The 18710-nt window shown below is 32.8% G+C and overlaps 1 protein-coding gene and 2 pseudogenes across 2 annotated transcripts; 2 read left to right on the forward strand and 1 right to left on the reverse strand.

The window, feature by feature from the left end:
• Positions 1–1093: 1093 nt before the first annotated feature.
• Positions 1094–4470, reverse strand: LOC143627249 (putative lipid phosphate phosphatase 4; annotated as a pseudogene). The gene is made up of 7 exons (XR_013152561.1): positions 4246–4470; positions 3289–3376; positions 2577–2686; positions 2397–2487; positions 2105–2292; positions 1947–2006; positions 1094–1857 (listed from the first exon to the last, which is right to left on the reverse strand). The product of XR_013152561.1 is annotated as a putative lipid phosphate phosphatase 4 (transcript).
• Positions 4471–8525: 4055 nt separating this feature from the next.
• Positions 8526–13157, forward strand: LOC143627260 (26S proteasome regulatory subunit 8 homolog A). Its single transcript, XM_077097126.1, has 9 exons — positions 8526–8570; positions 9653–9750; positions 9831–10055; positions 10150–10212; positions 10982–11145; positions 11951–12107; positions 12191–12289; positions 12372–12482; positions 12970–13157. Exons 2-9 carry the CDS (start codon positions 9724–9726, stop codon positions 13108–13110), a joined length of 987 nt encoding a protein of 328 aa, XP_076953241.1. The 5' UTR covers positions 8526–8570; positions 9653–9723; the 3' UTR covers positions 13111–13157.
• Positions 13158–14145: 988 nt separating this feature from the next.
• Positions 14146–15617, forward strand: LOC143625928 (protein C2-DOMAIN ABA-RELATED 3 pseudogene; annotated as a pseudogene).
• Positions 15618–18710: the final 3093 nt, after the last annotated feature.

Consider the following 18710-nt stretch of genomic DNA (forward strand, 5'->3'; position numbering starts at 1 on the left):
TTTTTTACAACCATAGTTATACATATGTAAGAAGTCGAATTACGTATGTTTATTTTTTCTCTATATCGATTAATCAAGTAAATTAGAAAAGCAAATGTAATTTTATGCTTTAATTTTGTAAATATACAAAAAATGATTGAAATGCATGTTTATTTATTTTTTCAAAAATTAGAAAGAATAAACAAATTTCGCTTTCACATAGAACCACACGTTAGCAAACGTCTAAAATTTTTAGAAAAAATAATATGAACAAAACAGTTTGATTGTTTTTTTATGTAAATAACATACTATATGTATCTAATAAGTATTAATTTTTAAAAAAATATGTAAACACCGGAAAAAATAATTAAACTTTATTGCTAATTATGGTCTTCAATAATTTAGTGTTTTGTAACTAGTCTCATCCTATTTCTCATAGTTTTTTTGTTTTTTTTTTAATTTTAGCACACACATATATATAAACACATACAATTAAGTTAATTATGGGGAATAGTGATGGAAAGTAAATAGTAAACACAAAATATAAAAACTTCAATTTTACCTTTTAACTTTTACTTGATTTGATTCGTTCACATAATAAATATGACTCAAACGAATTTGATGATTATCATATGTGGACCGATATCATGTCAGATATGAAATCAAAAGTGATTTTATGGTTCAACTCTTTGTGGTCACGTTTTAAACATATTAATATACAAGTAATCAAGTTTTAATATATTTCTATGATTTAAAATTCTTTCAAAACCTTTTTGGTTAAATTTCTGTAACCAAGTTTGTAAACAATATCGTAACTTACATTTTATATGATTATGAAAAAATATTGAAATAATATAATAGAGTCAAAACTTGAATGGTTCAATAAGAGGAAAGTTAACGTACAAATGAAATTAACATGCTAATTGTGAGAATCAAGTAGAGTAATTATGTAATTACATCATAGAGTAATTATGTAATTACTCTATGATGTAATTACATAATTACTCTATTTGTATATATAATTACTCTACTTGATTCTCACAATTAGCACGTTAATTTCATTTGTATTTGATCAAATTCCCGGTTTTATAAAATAGTATATTGACTAAATGAATACATGTTATGCATAATATAATGGCATCCAAACTATATGAGGTCTCTATTAATGTAGTAGCGACATCACACACATAAACGATAATTACGCAAAAACAGAATATATAAACGGCACAAACTTTAACGTGGTTCGGTCCCATCAGATATATACACCCAGAGCTACAACTAGGGTTTTCTTATTAACACACAACCAAGATTACAATTACATAACAAAGTAATATAGAGATAAAACTATGTTTAACAGTTAACTTAATGAACGCGAAACCAATGTGATCCCGCTAGGTTCTCCTTGTCTCCAGTTTAAGCCTAAACCCAAAACTTGCTCAAAGCCTTCACAAATCCTAACACTATCAAAAAAAGTATGCTTGTATGAAACAAATGACCCAAAATTAATAGTGGTCATAGTGTTTGTGTTTTGAATTTCCCTAAATATTTTTTTTTTCATTTTAGGGGAAAATCCCAAATGTATGAACAAAATACATAGTGATGAATAGTGTTCACGAAAGAAAATCTCAACAATATGTGTAGGAAGTTCAAATAGATGCTATACATCACAATGAATCCCTAAGAACTATTACCCAGCGTATATTTTTATATGTAGATGCGTATTAAGCTATCTGGCGCATATAAGATCTCCATTAAGGATGGATTCATGTCTCCTCTCCCCTTCTTAAGCTTCTAAATCAGCATAACGTGCATTTGCACCTTCTAATTCGCGGGATCGTTCCATTTCCATCATTGTGATATACGCGTGTGGCGCCCAACCTATGTATTCAAGTCAAATTGGTCATTCGTGTATGATTAAATCAATAAATGTATAGTAAATAAAAACATATACTATTATAATACGTTACCATTTTCGTGATTCGGAAATGGGAAGAATTGTAAGTAGCAAAATGCAGAAACAATCGTTCCTACAAATATAGAAGGTACAATTCAATCAACATTTTGGTAAAAAAGAGTTAATCAAACTTTGTTTTATAATATTCAAATCAACTTTGAGACGGAAAACCTATGATTGCTCCGGTAACACGTCTGTCCAGTGATGCCAATAGTCATCTACACGACTCACTCCAACTAGTGCGGCAAAAAGATATGGTAACACGACTATACATAGGTTATGGGCATGACCCTTGTTATTAAAGGCTTTAAGTTTTCCACATAAGTACCAAGCAAGGAAGCCAAGACCAGCAAATGACCCTGCATTTTTTATTAGTCATATCCATAAGTTAGTAGTGCAATTCTACTCATTAAAAGCTATCAATCTTAAAGTAATAATGATATAAGATCATTTGAAAGTGTACATGAAGTATGCCCACTAGGGAAGCTTTTATATCCTTCTTTTATTATAAGTCTCTCTCCATGGCATAATACATCTCCATCATTGCCAAATGCCTATATATACATGTCACATTTCATTAGAAAACAAACAAGTTCAGGTTGGAAATGCATATATGCATTTTGCTAGCATTAAACATTCATACCGCTTTACCATCTGGAAAACATCTGTAATAGAAATTTGGTCTTGGTCGACCAGTGGCATCTTTTATCGAATCAGTAATGACAGCCGTTATCAAAAGTGCGTATAAAAGACCTGAATTTCAACCCACAAGCAAATATTTGTTATTCACTTGCCATCTCTATGCATATACTCGATGTAATTATTTACAGTTATCTTGTTCTAAAGAAAACACAACTCATTACACATCATAGTTTTTAAATGACATGTTTCTTTTTGCGGCGTATTTTCTTTAACACGTAATTGTTTTATCGTATTGAAAAAACACAAGTTTTTATGAATTTAGTGGCTATAAGGCTATGTGTGGTGGAGGAGCTACAAAATGGGGCGTTTTGTGTCATGTGACGCCCAGTTAGCAAAGAGAAAGTTTTTGTTTTAGGGGTGTAATGGTGTTGTAGCCTAATATATACATATATATATATATATATATATATATATATATATATCACACGCACATAATAATATAATATTACTATTTCCAACAAACAAGCCGGCGACAAAAACTAGTCGCCCAGCCCAATTTCGCCCATTTTGTCGCCCCAGGGGGCGGTGTTCTCGCCCCTGATCGCTCCTTGTCGCCCAAATTTGTAACCCACTACACATGGCCTAACCATCATTCAAGATACATTGTGGTTAATAGGTTATAGCTAAATCAAAAGAAAGGTAAAAGTACTCACCAAGCACAGCATTATGCACATCATAGACATCCTTTCTCTTATTATAATAAATGAAGAATATCGTAATTGGTAATATCCCTGCATAGAACTATATAAAGAAAGAGCTTAGTGTCACCTCCCATTGATAATAACCTATACAAATTCTTGAAATTTTGTTATATGGCTATGTTTTCTCTAATATCATATTAAATTATGATCTTTCATATGCCTCATGTTTTTTAATGACAAGAATTATTTATAAAAAAAAACCCTCGGCAAGCAAGGAACTAGAGAGGACAAGCACAACCCAATACGAAACACGACTCATTACAAGAGACTCACAAAAGTAGGGCTGTTATGACATGTCGGACACGACACGGTAACTAATCGTGTCATTTTTCCAAACACGAACACGAACCTATTTGGTAACAGGTTAACCTAGTAAGACTTGTTAAGAGACCTGTTTAAAGACACAATAAATAATACATGTGTAACGAAACCAAAAGTTTTTAAACAAGCATAAAAGTCTTAATTAATATAATCCATAACATATTTGAAACAAAAAACCATAAATCCAATAGACTAGAAACAAAAGACGACAAATACATAACATATTTGATAACAAAAAACCATAGATGCAAATCATAACATCCATAAAAAATATAATATCGGGTTCTGACTTCTGACAGTCATTAGTGAAATATCGTTTGTAAGTATGACTTTAGGTTTAAGAAATTTAGGAGTGTATATGTTTTTATTTTTTAAAAATAAAAATCTACCCAGGTTACTAACAGGTTAACATGTCTTTAACCTGTTAGGACACAAATTTAAACATGTCTTAAACATGTCGACATGTTTAAGACACGAAACCTGTTAATCTCAAACTCAAACATGTTAAAATCCGTGTCATGTTGTGTTAACATGTCCGTGTCATAAATTGACAGCCCTACACAAAAGCAGGAGAAAGAATGCTCATACCGGAACTGCCCACATAGGAATTGTATCCTTTTCAAAGAACGGGTATTTCATGTCGGTCATCATATCTTCTCCCACATAGCGATGGAAAGGTTCGATCATATTAAGAAAAACATCAGTTAATACTAGGAGCAAAAGGACCGCCCAATCCTGCGCATGCTCCTTTAAGACTTGTTTGCCATGGGTGCTAATGGTGTGAGCTCCATTACCCGTATGTCTCTCTGACATTATTACTATTTAACCTATGGAACATACAATTCTACAAATAAGATGTTATTCGTGTAGCGTAAAATATGTACTGCGTTTTGTTCATACCCTTTATACCTAATTGACATTTTGTATTGTTTAAATTGATCTTAGTTTTTAAAATCATCTTAAGTACCATTTTTGTGGCATGGGAAATGTGCAAATAACATATCAATTCATGCCAAGTTTTCATAATCAACTTAACATTCCAATTTAACATTCCAAGCGATATAGTGTGGTAGTAAGGTATCTCCGTCTATCAAAGAGGTGGTGGGTTTAGACTTATAAATATACAAAAATATTTGAGAGTATGTAAGTTTTACGTTAAAAGAAAAATTAACATGCCAAGTTTTTTTTGTCAATTATTTATTTCGTAACACATTCATGTACATGTATTGCAACTCATAAATGCATAATCATATATACATAAACAAATGCACGTACCTATACGTAAATATAAATATCATTATGGACCAACATTTGCATGTGTGTATACATGCATTAGGGGTGAGCAAATTAACTGCCATAGCGGTTAACCGAACCATAACCGTCATAACCAAACCGATAACCGACATATCCAGTGGGTCGGTTTAATGAGTTTTCGAAAACCGCCAAATTTGGGTCGGTTTTGGTTAAAGATCATTTTAAACACGCCTAACCGAACCGCCCCATTTATACGATTGTTAATCGAGAAAAGGGGATTTAGAAATTGGAATTAGTGCAAGCGGGATTACTCTTTAGTTATATAAATCTTAACCTATATTTTTATATCTATTGTTCAAAAAGTAAACTAAAATAAAATAGCTAACTCTATACCTCTTTTAGATTTAGGCCAATAATATTAATAATATTGGTTGTCAGTGTTTACCAAATTAATTCCAAATCTTCCATAATCTTTGTTTCAAATTTCCGTTCGAAGTACCTTTCAGTTGTTCAATATATTAATTAGATACATATATTCCATAACTGAAGTTGAAAGAAAAAAAAATAGACATATACTAATTCCCAATTCAGTTCAACGATTATTCAGTTGCCACAATCATACGTTTGAGGCGACCCATTTAGTTGAACGAAACGGTTGAAGACGGTATATATGTTCACTTGAAATCACCAAAGATTTCGTTGTTGTTCATTGTTCTTTTTTTCTTGTTCATTATGGATTATATATTTTTATTTGATTGTGTAATTTTTTTAATATTTGGTACCAATTTTAGGTCAATTTATATTTTTCTCGGTCACGGTTAACCGACCCGTAACCAACCCGCAACAACCATCAAAACCGATTAACCAAAACCGCCATAACGGATCGGTTATGGTTATTACTTTCTATTAACTGACATATCGGTTATGGTTATGGGTTTGGCCAAAAACCGCCCCAAACCGACCCATGCACACCCCTGACATGCATGCATGCATATACATTTATATGGAGAATTCTACCGTCGTATATACATACCTATGCACGCGCGCACAGACACATATATATATGCATGGATGTACAATATCGGAACTTGAACTTCGTCATTGGGGGGCCGAAGATATTAGAATTAATATTAAGTTCTTACACGTAAAAAAACCAAAATTTTTTCATAAAATAAAGACCAATCTACAAAAAGTAAAATAAAAAAAGGAAGAGTTCTTTTAGCTGGTTTTGTTTATCAAAATCATATATTACAACTTCTGAGCCCAAAAACATTACTAGATAGCTATATTTACCAAAATTATATGGGCGAAACATTAAGCAGTTCTAAGCCAAAAAATCAGGGGGGGGGGGGGGGAACACCGGCCTCCTCGCCCTCATAAAGGTCCGCCCATGTATATGTACGTATACGTACATGCATCTACATTCATGTAGAAGATTGTACCTTTATATATAATAAGAAATATACATGAAAATATTCTTATGAACCTACATTTACTTGTATATTTGTATGTATGCGTGTATATATGAATGTACCTTTTATATAAAGGGATAAAGCCAAGAGAGATCAATGGGTTAGGGGAGGGGGGCTCATAGAATCCTGATGGAGATAATAATGGTGCAGGACATGGAGGTTCATAAATGAATATGTAGGCCACTTATACCCATGCAAATTACCCTTTTTGGATCCTTTCTAATTTGCCCATAATTGCCTTAAATGCACATTTTAAGCTTCACCTATAAGATTTTTTGGTTCATAAACTTGAACAAAATTGTGGGATTTTGGGTTTTGTTAACCACCAAATGACACGTGGTTTAGCCAATATGCATGAATGGTTGTTAATTACATAAATTGTATTTTGAAATTCAATATATGAATGGTGATTGATTTTCTATTTTTTTTAAGTTAATGGGCTCAAGATGACAAAAAGACAAAAATTCGTTGTTTATAAAAATATTAGTAGCTTATTTTTATGAAAAACTAGGTGAATCATTTGTTATATTTTTGTACTTAGTATATGATAATCATATAGATTACGGTCAGGGCCAGTCTTACTGTATGGCCAACTAGTCGACCATCACAAGCTCGACACCTCGCTAGATCCATTTTTTTTTTAAATTATATGTATTTTTATGAAAAAAATATGTATAATCAATGTTTCGACACAATTACATAACCACTAGCTTGGTCTAGTGGCAAATAAGTATGACATCTAACCAAAATGTTATGGGTTCTCGTCTTATTTAAGACATTTTTAAATTTATTTTTATACAAAACATTTTTACACAACTCAAATCATAATCAAGTAAGCTAATTTAAAATTAAATTGTTTAAACCCAACAAAATGTTTCTTTTACTTAAGGCCCAAATTTTTTTTTGCCTGGCCCAAACTTTCTTTCGTCTTCTCGGAGCCGACCCTGATTACGGTTAAGGTTATGCACATCCAACCTTTCAGTTCAATAATCGGATTTGTCTACTAGAAGTTTACAAAGTTTTTGATTTACGAGGGGTTGAAAGTACACGGTGATGGGTGACCTCTAGTGTTATTCCTATCCGTTATCCAAACACACTTAAATGTGGAGCTATCTCTTGTGTATGATCAAAGCAATTAAAGTGTGTTGATAGGATTTGAGGTCAAATGTTTCTTATTAACAAAGTGAAGAGACTACCTCAGATTCGACCCCATAGGACTCACGGAGTAATGGTAAGATAGGCAAGCCCAAGAAGTAAGGCCCAGTCCAATGATACCCAGTGCACACCAAGACAAGGACTAAGGTCAACGAGAGACCGTCGCTATTTGTATGGCACCCGACAGAGCTGGAGCATACGTACTCCTGGAGGAAAGGACATGACAATAGGGAGCCTCCTGCTGAAGTCAAAGGAAGAAGGGAAAAAACCAGTGGACAATAGGCTGGACCTTAGAGTTAAGGGTCCCAGAAAAGATTCCTCTGGGATACCATATATACACATTCTTATTGTAAATCACATGTTCAATCAATATAACGGAAAACTACCAATCACCGGTACACGGTTATCCTTGGCTAAAATGAATAAACAAGACTTCACACACACACACTTGCGATATCAGAATAATTCTTTTGAGGTCTCAACATAAAGCAAATCTTATGTTCATAACCGATGTGTAATTCATGTAAGGTGTTACAAATTTAAAATCACACCCATTTCCATGTTATGGACTTATCGTTCTCGATAAGTTTTTCTCCATCACCCGAACAAAACATTATACGACTTTTTTTTGTTTTGTTTTAGTCCGGGTCCATAAACAAGATGTTAATAGATCTAGTAATTTTTATTCGTTGGATTATTATTATATTATTATTATTATTATTATTATTAGAAAACTAACTATTTTTAAACATTCCTGAAACACACACAGTCTTGTCTTGCGCACAAAGAAACCAACCAAACCATGAAATGAAACATAAATACACCCAAACAATCAATCCTCTGATTCATATCTTCAATTGAATCTTCAATTGAATGGCGAGTGTGGATGTGGGCATGAAAGGATCACCGGATCCAGTGAGGGTTTGAAGCAGTATTACCTGCAACATATCCACGATGCTCAGCTTCATGTCCGACAAAGCACCCATAACCTCAATCGTCTTCAAGCCCAGCGTAACGACTTTAATTCCAGAGGTTCTAAATTATTATCATCATCATTATTATTATTATTATTATTTACATGCTTTTGAATTCAATAATCCCCAATTTTGTTTGTTTTCCTAATTGATTACAACCCAACCCTAGGTTTTTTTCAAGTATTTTTAAATTAGATGATATTGTTGTGTATAGAAACCGGTTTGTAATTTTCTCCACCAAAACCGGTTAACCGAACTGAAACTGGTTCTGACTTTTATTGACCAAACCAAATCGGCCCAACCCGGTTTTAAATCGGTTTGTTGACCTCTAGTTGTGTAGATGGTTATAGTGAAGTATAAAGATATCATTCTTTGATAGAATTTAATTAATTAATTTCTTGTTTAACTGGACGAGTGGACGTTATAAAGTTCTCTTTCCAAACTTTTTTAAGTATCAGTGCATTTTATTGTAAACATTTTTTAGCATGTTATTAAGGTCAATTCTCAAGAGGTACAACTGGTATCAACCGAGTTATAAAAAACAACATCATAAGTTCAGTGAAACAAGAATTTAAATAATATTCTACCGTGTTAGGGCGAGGGTAATGGGGCGCGAGAGTGAGGGGGTGATCCAGGTGGCTCACGCACACCACTACACTATACACGTGCGCGGACGAAGGGGGTGGCCGGGACCGTGGGACAGATCAAGCCGTTGTGCTTGCTTTGACTGGTCAATCTAGCCATTGGGGCTAGTGTGGGTTTAAAAAAAATATTTTTTTACCTATAAATACAAATCCACACATCATTTTAATAAAAACTCAACCCATTCTCTCTTATTATTTAATGTATTATTTAAAATAAGTAAATAAATAAAAAACTGGATCAAGCCCAGGATCACCTGGACCATTACACCCTCTAGGGCTTGATCTTGTGCCACGTCAGCGCCTACGTGGTGCAAATATATTGGATCACTTGGGCTTGGATAAAGCCCCACTACCCTTAGCCTTATGCTTTTCAACAAGCGAGCGTAATAATACCGAGATAGGATGATCAAACATAGGATGATTCAACAATCCAATTAAAATTTCAATACTGTGTTGTTATTGAAAAGGTGTTACTATTTATAACTTTAAATTACAGTCAGGATGCTTAAGGAAGAGTTGCAGCTGCTTCAAGAGCCGGGATCTTACGTTGGTTAAGTTGTTAAAGTGATGGGAAAGTCCAAAGTGCTAGTCAAGGTTAGTGATCATGTTTTATAAATATTATTATTATTTAAAACCTAATCAAAATATTTATTTACTTTCTTTTTTACTAACAGGTGCACCCAGAGGGCAAATATGTAGTTGATATTGACAAAAGCATTGATATCACTAAGATCACTCCATCAACCCGAGTTGCCCTTCGCAATGACAGTTACGTCCTTCACTTGGTTTTACCGAGCAAGGTTGACCCTCTGGTCAACCTTATGAAAGTTGAAAAGGTTCCTGATTCTACATATGATATGATTGGTGGCCTTGACCAGCAAATCAAGGAGATTAAAGAGGTTTTTTTCTAGTTTGTTTTTTTTTAATTCCTGATCTTGAAAATTTAAAGTTTAGTTTCATTTGATTATAATATTTTGGAAAATGAAAATTCAGGTTATCGAACTTCCAATCAAGCATCCAGAGTTATTTGAGAGTCTTGGAATTGCTCAACCGAAGGTACTGATGCAGCACAATATCTATAGATAGGCTTGTAAACCAAATCGAATGAGCATGAATGGAGCATGTTTGTTTAACTTTAATCGATCAAACTCTTATGTTTTGTATACGAATCAAGCGAACATGATCGGAGACGAACAGGGCTTTTTTGTTCGTGTTCATTTGCTAAGAAAATAAACATGTTTGTGTCTTTTTATTGAACTTTAACCGAACTCACGATCGGATATCAAGAATCAAATGAACGGGGTTCTCTTGTTTGTGTCCATTTCTTAAGAAATTAAACATGCTCGTTTTTGGCTATTTAACTTTAACCAAGCAAACGAACGAGGTTTTTTGTTGCTTGTGTTTTTTTAAGAAAAGGAACATGTTTGTGTTTGTTTGTGTCTGTTTGTTAATAGTATAAAACTACAAATGAACGGGTTGTGAATGTAACCGGACAAACATAAATTAAATGAACGTGTCATGAATGTAAAAGAACAAACATAACATAAATGTGCCATATTATATATAAACGAACATAAATGAACAAAGTCAACAAACGTTCACTGACATAAGTGAATGAACCGACCATGTGTTTATGTTCGTTCGTTTAACTTAATGAGCAAAAAAAATTGTTCATATTTGTTCGTTTATTAAATGATAGAACTTTCTACTAAACGGTTTGTGAACGGAACATTTGGTTCATTTACAGGCCTATCTCTAGATGTAAGCTTTCAAAGCGTATTATTTATAATATTATATTGACACTTTGTATATTTATATGTTTTAGGGGGTTCTGCTATACGGGCCACCTGGTACAGGGAAGACCTTGTTGGCAAGGGCAGTAGCTCATCATACTGACTGTACTTTCATTAGGGTTTCTGGTTCTGAACTAGTTCAGAAATATATTGGTGAGGGATCTCGAATGGTCCGAGAACTTTTTGTTATGGCCAGGTTATTACTCTGTTCAGTTTCAGGTTTTTTATTTTACCATTTATGTTTGAAAGTTTTTGAGCAAAACATGACCCTAATTGCTAAATTTGTGCTTGAAACTTTGGGCATAAATGCTTTTGCTCGTTAATGATTAATTGGATATTACACATTTGGACCTAAGATTTTGGATTACACCATTTATTAATTTTAATATAATAAGTTACTTAAAATCAATCTTTTCGGGTTTTTCAGTTTTTGGTTGATTCAAAACCGAAACTGGACCAAAAATTGATTTATTAAAAAAACATAAAACCAAACTGTCGGTGTTATATTGGGATTGGCTGTTTTGGTTTCAGACACACCCCTACTCTAAAGTCATTTAACTTTCATCAGATTTTTTTAATTCTGTAAACATTTTTGTATATATGTTCCTTTTTTTTTAATTTAAGTGACCTAAATGGAACATATGTGAATCCTAGTTACTATTTTTTTTTTTTAATTTAAGTGACCTAAATGGAACATATGTGAATCCTAGTTACTATTTTTTTTTTTAATTTAAGTGACCTAAATGGAACATATGTGAATCCTAGTTACTATTTACTATTTAGTGATTAGTTTTATCAGATTTATCTTGAAGATAGCAACCAAGATATATATACGTTTCATTTATGTCACTTAAGTTTTTAAAACTTTTAACATTTATAAAAAAATTGACAAAAAATTGGAACACTTGATTAAATTTTAGCGGGAAACTTGGTTTACTGTGTTGGGTGAATGTTTGTTGTTTTAACTAATATAATAATAATAATTTTCTTTGTTCTTGCAGGGAGCATGCTCCATCAATCATATTCATGGATGAAATAGACAGTATCGGATCTGCTCGGATGGAGTCTGGAAGCGGGAACGGTGACAGTGAAGTGCAACGAACGATGCTTGAGCTTCTCAATCAGCTTGACGGTTTTGAAGCATCAAACAAGATTAAGGTAGTTGAAGGGGATCATATATGGATGTGTTTGTTTGACTAAATATATACAGCATTGTTAACTTCTTTTTTTAATGTTTTCAGGTTTTGATGGCTACAAACCGTATTGATATTCTGGATCAGGCTCTTCTCAGGCCTGGGAGAATTGATAGGAAAATTGAGTTCCCAAATCCCAATGAAGATGTGAGAATCTTTTGACTTTAGATATTTGAAATGAAATTTATTTTATTAAGACTGATTTTTGTGTGTGTGTGTGTGTTTGTAGTCACGATTTGATATTCTAAAAATTCATTCAAGAAAGATGAACTTAATGCGTGGAATTGATTTGAAGAAGATAGCTGAGAAGATGAACGGCGCTTCGGGTGCTGAGCTTAAGGTCAGTTCCTCTTCACTTTGACTTTGAAGTTTCTATCTCTTAACCTTTTTTCATAGTAATAATAATTACTAGCTTTATGATAAAAGTAGGCATGAGGGTCAGCTTTACTGTATGGTCTTGAATTTTTTTGGGCGAAAAAATGAGTTTGGGCCTGAATCTTTTTGTTAAATTATGATTGATTTATTGTTATACATTTGGGCTAAAATGTTTTTGTGAACTACTTAACATTCAAAGATCAAGCATGAAAATTTACATTCGGTTTGGTTCGTTTTATTTACATGCAAAACTGAACCTGACCGTAAGTTTGGGTTTTGTGAAAACATTTGGTTATGGATCGTTTTTCAGGTTATTATGAGTGGTGTTCTTTTAGTAACATCTGGTCAAACTGACCCAAAATATTAGTATTTCTTAACTGGTGTGTTAAATGTAAAATAATGTGTGTTTTAGCATTTATAATTTTCTTGTGGTTGTGTTATTATTACTACAGGCTGTTTGTACTGAAGCTGGAATGTTTGCTTTGAGGGAGAGGAGAGTTCATGTGACACAGGAAGATTTTGAGATGGCGGTTGCCAAGGTTATGAAGAAGGAAACCGAGAAAAACATGTCTCTACGCAAGCTTTGGAAGTAATCAACGGCTGGCTTTTCTACCTAGTATTTGTTTTCAAATGTTTAAAACTTTTAGTGTTCGTTTGACTATAAGTGGTTTGTTTTGAATTGCGTTATCTTTTGTACCCGTACCATACTGATATTACGTTTAAAGGAGAACTTTTAAAAACGCGGTTGATGTTGATGAATATACCGACAAAAAAAAATTATTTACGAGGGGTAGAGACTACACGGTGATGGTTGACCTCTAGCGTTATTCCTATCCGTTATCCAAACACACTTAAATGTGAAGCTATATCTGTTCACGATCAAAGCAATTAAAGTGTGTTGATAGGATTTGAGGACAAATATATCTTACTAACCAAGCAAATCTTATGTTCATAACTGATGTGTAATTCATGTAAGGTGTTACAAATACAATCACACCCATTTCCATGTTAGGGACTTATCGTTCTCGATAAGTTTTTCTCCATCACCCCGAACAATACATTTATGATTTTTTTTTTTTGGTTTTAGTCCAGGTTCACAATCAAGACATCGATAAATTTAGTAATTTTTATTTCGATTAAGAAAATGTTTATTATATCATATTCGTTGGATTGATCTATTATTATAAAACTATTTTATCATAACGATATTGTAGTTTCTTTTTCAATAAGACAATTTAAGAGGATTGTCGAAATTTAATTATTTCTTAAGTTCTTTGATCCGATTCGAATCCTTTCACAAGCTGGATTTGATTTGTTTCTTCCTAGTTTGGTTTGGATCGAACAAGTTCCAAACCGATACAAAGCAAAGCAATACTACATGGGTCGCTCTTCGGTACGTAATGTTTTAGAATTTTCAGTTTTGGACCTTTGCACATATAGCCAAAGAAATTGAGGACATGGGTTTATGATTCTTTTTCCAAATATAGAAATGGACTTGTGAATTCTAACCAAACAAAACAGATGAATGAAATATCGTTTGTGACTCGATGCAAATCCATCACAAACATTTATGATTCGATGCAAAATCATCACAAACATTTGTGATTTGATTCGTTTAGGTTATTATAATGAATAATTTGAAAGGTCTTCTTAGAACACGAATCAAAAGAGGTGTAAATCTCACGGTTCGTGATCTCAATACCAGTGATCCGTATATCATCATCAGAATGGGTAAACAGGTTAGCCTTCTCAAATCTACAATGTATCTGCTTTTAGGATTTTATTTGTCATAGATTATAATTTTTAACTTCTATATATTTTTTTTAAATATTCCTGCTTAGAATTGTTAATGTTATTTGGGAAGGGATGTAAATTTTTGGTGTCATATAACTTTCAAATCTTGTTAATTACTTTTTTTTAAAGATAATTAAGAAATCATACACGAAATAATGATATAAATTACACACTTGTTGCTTGGGGTGTGCGTTTTCAATATGACACGACTCTCAATAACAAGAATCGTGAAACAGTAATGAGATGACAAGTTATTAAAGTTAAAGATAGATAATATGTCTTGTAATTGGGTGAATCAATAATGTACGTTGCATTATTTAAGATAAGTCAGCAAAAAGTATCAAAATCATCCGGCGGTGAGTATTCCACGAATTTAGTGGAAAAAACATCCCGGACAAACTTGGGGGACGGTGTTCCCAACCGTCGAGCTAAAAGTAAGTTATATTAAGTATAATAAACCCCTTTATGTCATGTAATGTTTAAACCTTTTTTTAATCTATATAATTTGTTTGTCTTTTGAACTACTAATCATAAATAATCACTCATTAGCACTTCATTTATTCCATAAATATTTATAATTTTATGCAGAAGGTAAAAACTCGTATCATGGAGAGGGATGTCAACCCCGTGTGGAACGAAGACCTAACTCTTTTCGTTTATAATACCGATCTTCCAATAAAGCTGGTAACACTCGTTACTTATTTGTTCATGAAAAAATAGTTGAAAGTACAACATAAACTGATTTCAATTTTTATTTATTAACACTACTTCCTTTGTTAGATTCGATTATCTTGTTTTGATTACTCGATAATATACAATAAGTTTCTACATATGCATCTATACGCCCTTAGAAAACGAAATATATAACGAGCATATCAACGTATCATGACTAGGACTATATATGATAGTACACATACTAAATTTAGTCATATACATGTGTTTGTTGATTGTACTTACAACACGATTGCAGGAAGTGTACGACCATGACTTTTTTAGCACAGACGATAAAACGGGAGACGCGAAATTTGACATACAACCATTTTTGGAGGGACTGAAGAGGAATCTAAAGAATGTGCCAAGTGGCACTATTATAAATCGAATAAAACCGACCAAGTCAAATTGGCTGGCTGAAGAGAGCTACATAACATGGAGAAATAATGTGGTCGTTCAAGATTTGTGCCTGAGATTGAGAAATGTCGAATGTGGTGAAGTTGAAATCGAACTCCATTGGATTGATGTTCCGGGTTGCAAACAGTGGCGGATTCAGGAATATTTTCTAGGTGGTGCACTGTTTTTAGATTTTTAGTTTGATAGGGTCAGATATAAAAAAAATTTGGGTCGTTTCGACGGTTCGGTTGTATATTTACTAAATTCAAGCCTTCAACAATCAAATTTAATTTCAACAATCAAATTTGTGACATATCATATCATATCATGCCCAGTAAAATCCCACCGATAGCAAAGCTATAAGTAGGGTCTGGGGAGGGTGGGATGTAGGCACACCGTACCTCTATCCAAAGGAATAAAGAGGTGGCTTCCAGAGAGACCATCGGCTCTAAGTACATGTGTATGAAACAAAATAAAGGAAATCAAAGTTTAACAGTTATATAAAAACTACTACTAATTATAATAATATTAATAATAAGATCACAGTTTAACAGCTATATAAAAGCTAATAATAATTATAATAATAATAATAATAATATATGTAAGGGAAATACCATTATGGTATGTGACATAAATTTGTGACATCTATACTATAATCTACTTGTGCTGAAAATTCATTATGTTTTTGTAGTCATCCAAGTAGGATTGTTCATGGTCCAGTTTTGACGGTTTTTATGTCAAACCGTGAGGCAAGCCGTTAATAATGGTTTTTTTATTATAGAAAACCGAAACGTCAAAATTTAAAACCGAACCATTACTAACAATTTGGTTTCATGGATTAGGTTTTATTTCACATTTGTATAAAATGTATAAAATATCATATAAAAAAGCTACATGCAAGTTGTTCAAGCATAAGAAAACAAGATGTCCAAAATAACTATTATGAAGATAGATATGTGCATTTCTGAAGTAGTAAAAAAATTCAACGAATGCCCAAATTCTAGAATTGAACCCCAGACATTCGCCTTAACAACCAAGGCCTTAGCCACTTCACCACTTTTCTAGTTTTGTTAAGCAATGCACTCCAATTTTATAAGGGGGTGCACTCAAGATTTTATATATAACATTACGCTATAATTTCGAAACTCGGGTGGTTCCCGTGCACCCCCTACCTCCAAGGTAGATCCGCCCATGGTTGCAAATTGGTTTAAACACTACTATGAACATATCTTGTACATTTGACAAATATTATGGTTTGTTTGTATGTACATGTTTCATATCATAAATAATATGTTGAAAACCCGAATTATTTTCCAAGTCAGATAGTACTATGTTCCTTAACTTTCTTTTTTTTATGTATCTTTGATAACATGTCGAAATCTAGCTCGAATTATCATGTTAGTTTCTTTAATACTTTTGGTTTGATTAACCATCCTTGTGTAAAATTGATGGATCGTTACCAATAGTGGCGAAGCTTGGACATACACGTCGAGGGCCCGGACTCAATATGTATAAAAAATTCATAAACTAGAGGGGGTTGAGCTCAAAATTTCGGTCGGAAACGGGTAGATATACACTATGTATAAAAACTTTCGACCGAAAAAGAATAAATATACACCATCGAGCATAAAAATGGAGGGACCGGGATCAAAATTTCGGTCGGAAATAGGTAAATTCATACTATGTATAAAAATTTTGATAGAAAAAGAATAAATTTACCCTAACGAGTGAAAAACAAAGGGGGTCGGGCTCAATAATTCGGTCGGAAATGGGTAAATATACACTATGTATAAACATTATAGGCCGAATAAGAATAAATTTACACTACCGAGCGAAAAAATGAAGCCTCCCCCCCCCCCCCCCCCCCAAACTAAGCTACGCCATTGGTTACCAACGGTTGTTAGTTACATATTCTGATAATTTGATAAGTGTAGTGTGTCGGCTAAGGTGTCATAAGTGAATAAGATGATTCGTTTTTAGCTTAGTAGATAGAGATGAGCCCCTTGTCGAACTCACATCTATTTTAACTCAAACCCTTTATAAATCGTTACGTTTTACTTTGGAGGCTAAAACGTGGTTTTCACGAGCTTCACAAAGTTGGATTATATGCACAATGCACACTACACACCATTGTAAGATGACATTACACATATCTTGAGGCTTTTTGTATTCAATCAGTTGTATGTTATGAAACTTACTTACGACTTAGTTAACTTTACGGTTCAAATTTCCCTATAACGTAAAATTCTCGCCATTCTTGGAATCATATCAACACAGCGTCTTCCATTCCCTTCCAATTCGTTCGATATATGCCTGATCTAAAATAATTTATATAAGACTACAAAAATATTTTACAGTTAACTAATTTTAGTTAAATAGTGAATAAAAACTTCATTAAATAAAAGATGACCAAAGGAAGCTAAAATTGACAATATAACTTAAAACCTAAAAGATTCAAGACAATTCAGGTATGAGATTAGTTTTAAATGTTCTTATGAGTGTAAAACGCATATGGAGTATCTGCTCAATTACACGAACCCTTTTATACTCATCGAAACAAAAATATTATATAATCGTATAGAATGCAATATACAAATGTTAAGTTATTAAACACTTAAAATTTTTATAATTGTAGAATCATTGAAGGTAATTAATACCACATAAAGTTAGTCTTTTAAGATGAGAATAATATTATCTTTATTTTAGATAAGATTATGAATTATAAATAAGATTTTAAGTTGTTAACTAAAAACTCAAAATTATAAAAATTTTGTTGAAGTGTAATAAATACAACATAAAGCCAGCTTTTAAGATGAGAATGATATTAATTATATGAAATAAGATTATGAATTATGAAATAAGATTTAAAAATAAAAAAATATTAAATTTGTAGAATTATTAAAGTGTAATTAATACAACATAAAGTTAGTATTTTAAGATGAGAATGATAATATCTTTATTTTAAATAAGATCGTGAATTATGAAATTAGACTCAAGTTGTTAATTAGAAACTTTAAATTATTAAAAACTAAAATCTTATAATAGTGGTAAGAAGCATGAGTATTTCAATGGAGATCGATTTCGATCCCCACATACAACATTTTAGGGAGGACTGGCGACTCAATGAAAGAAGACTGAAATATTTGTGATCTCCGATTCGATCCTGAGGGCATCCGGGTTTTACAACCAGTGAGACTTCGGGCGAATGGATTTTTTCTATCACTGGAGATAACTTGGAGGCACTTAAGCGTTTCATACAGCTGGGTGGGCCAGCTGGCGGTGGACTTTTGCC

Source organism: Bidens hawaiensis, unplaced genomic scaffold, assembly GCF_021521415.1.
Source record: "Bidens hawaiensis isolate Kalapana, Puna unplaced genomic scaffold, B.hawaiensis_p1.1 tig00000458_1, whole genome shotgun sequence".
NCBI lineage: Eukaryota > Viridiplantae > Streptophyta > Magnoliopsida > Asterales > Asteraceae > Bidens > Bidens hawaiensis.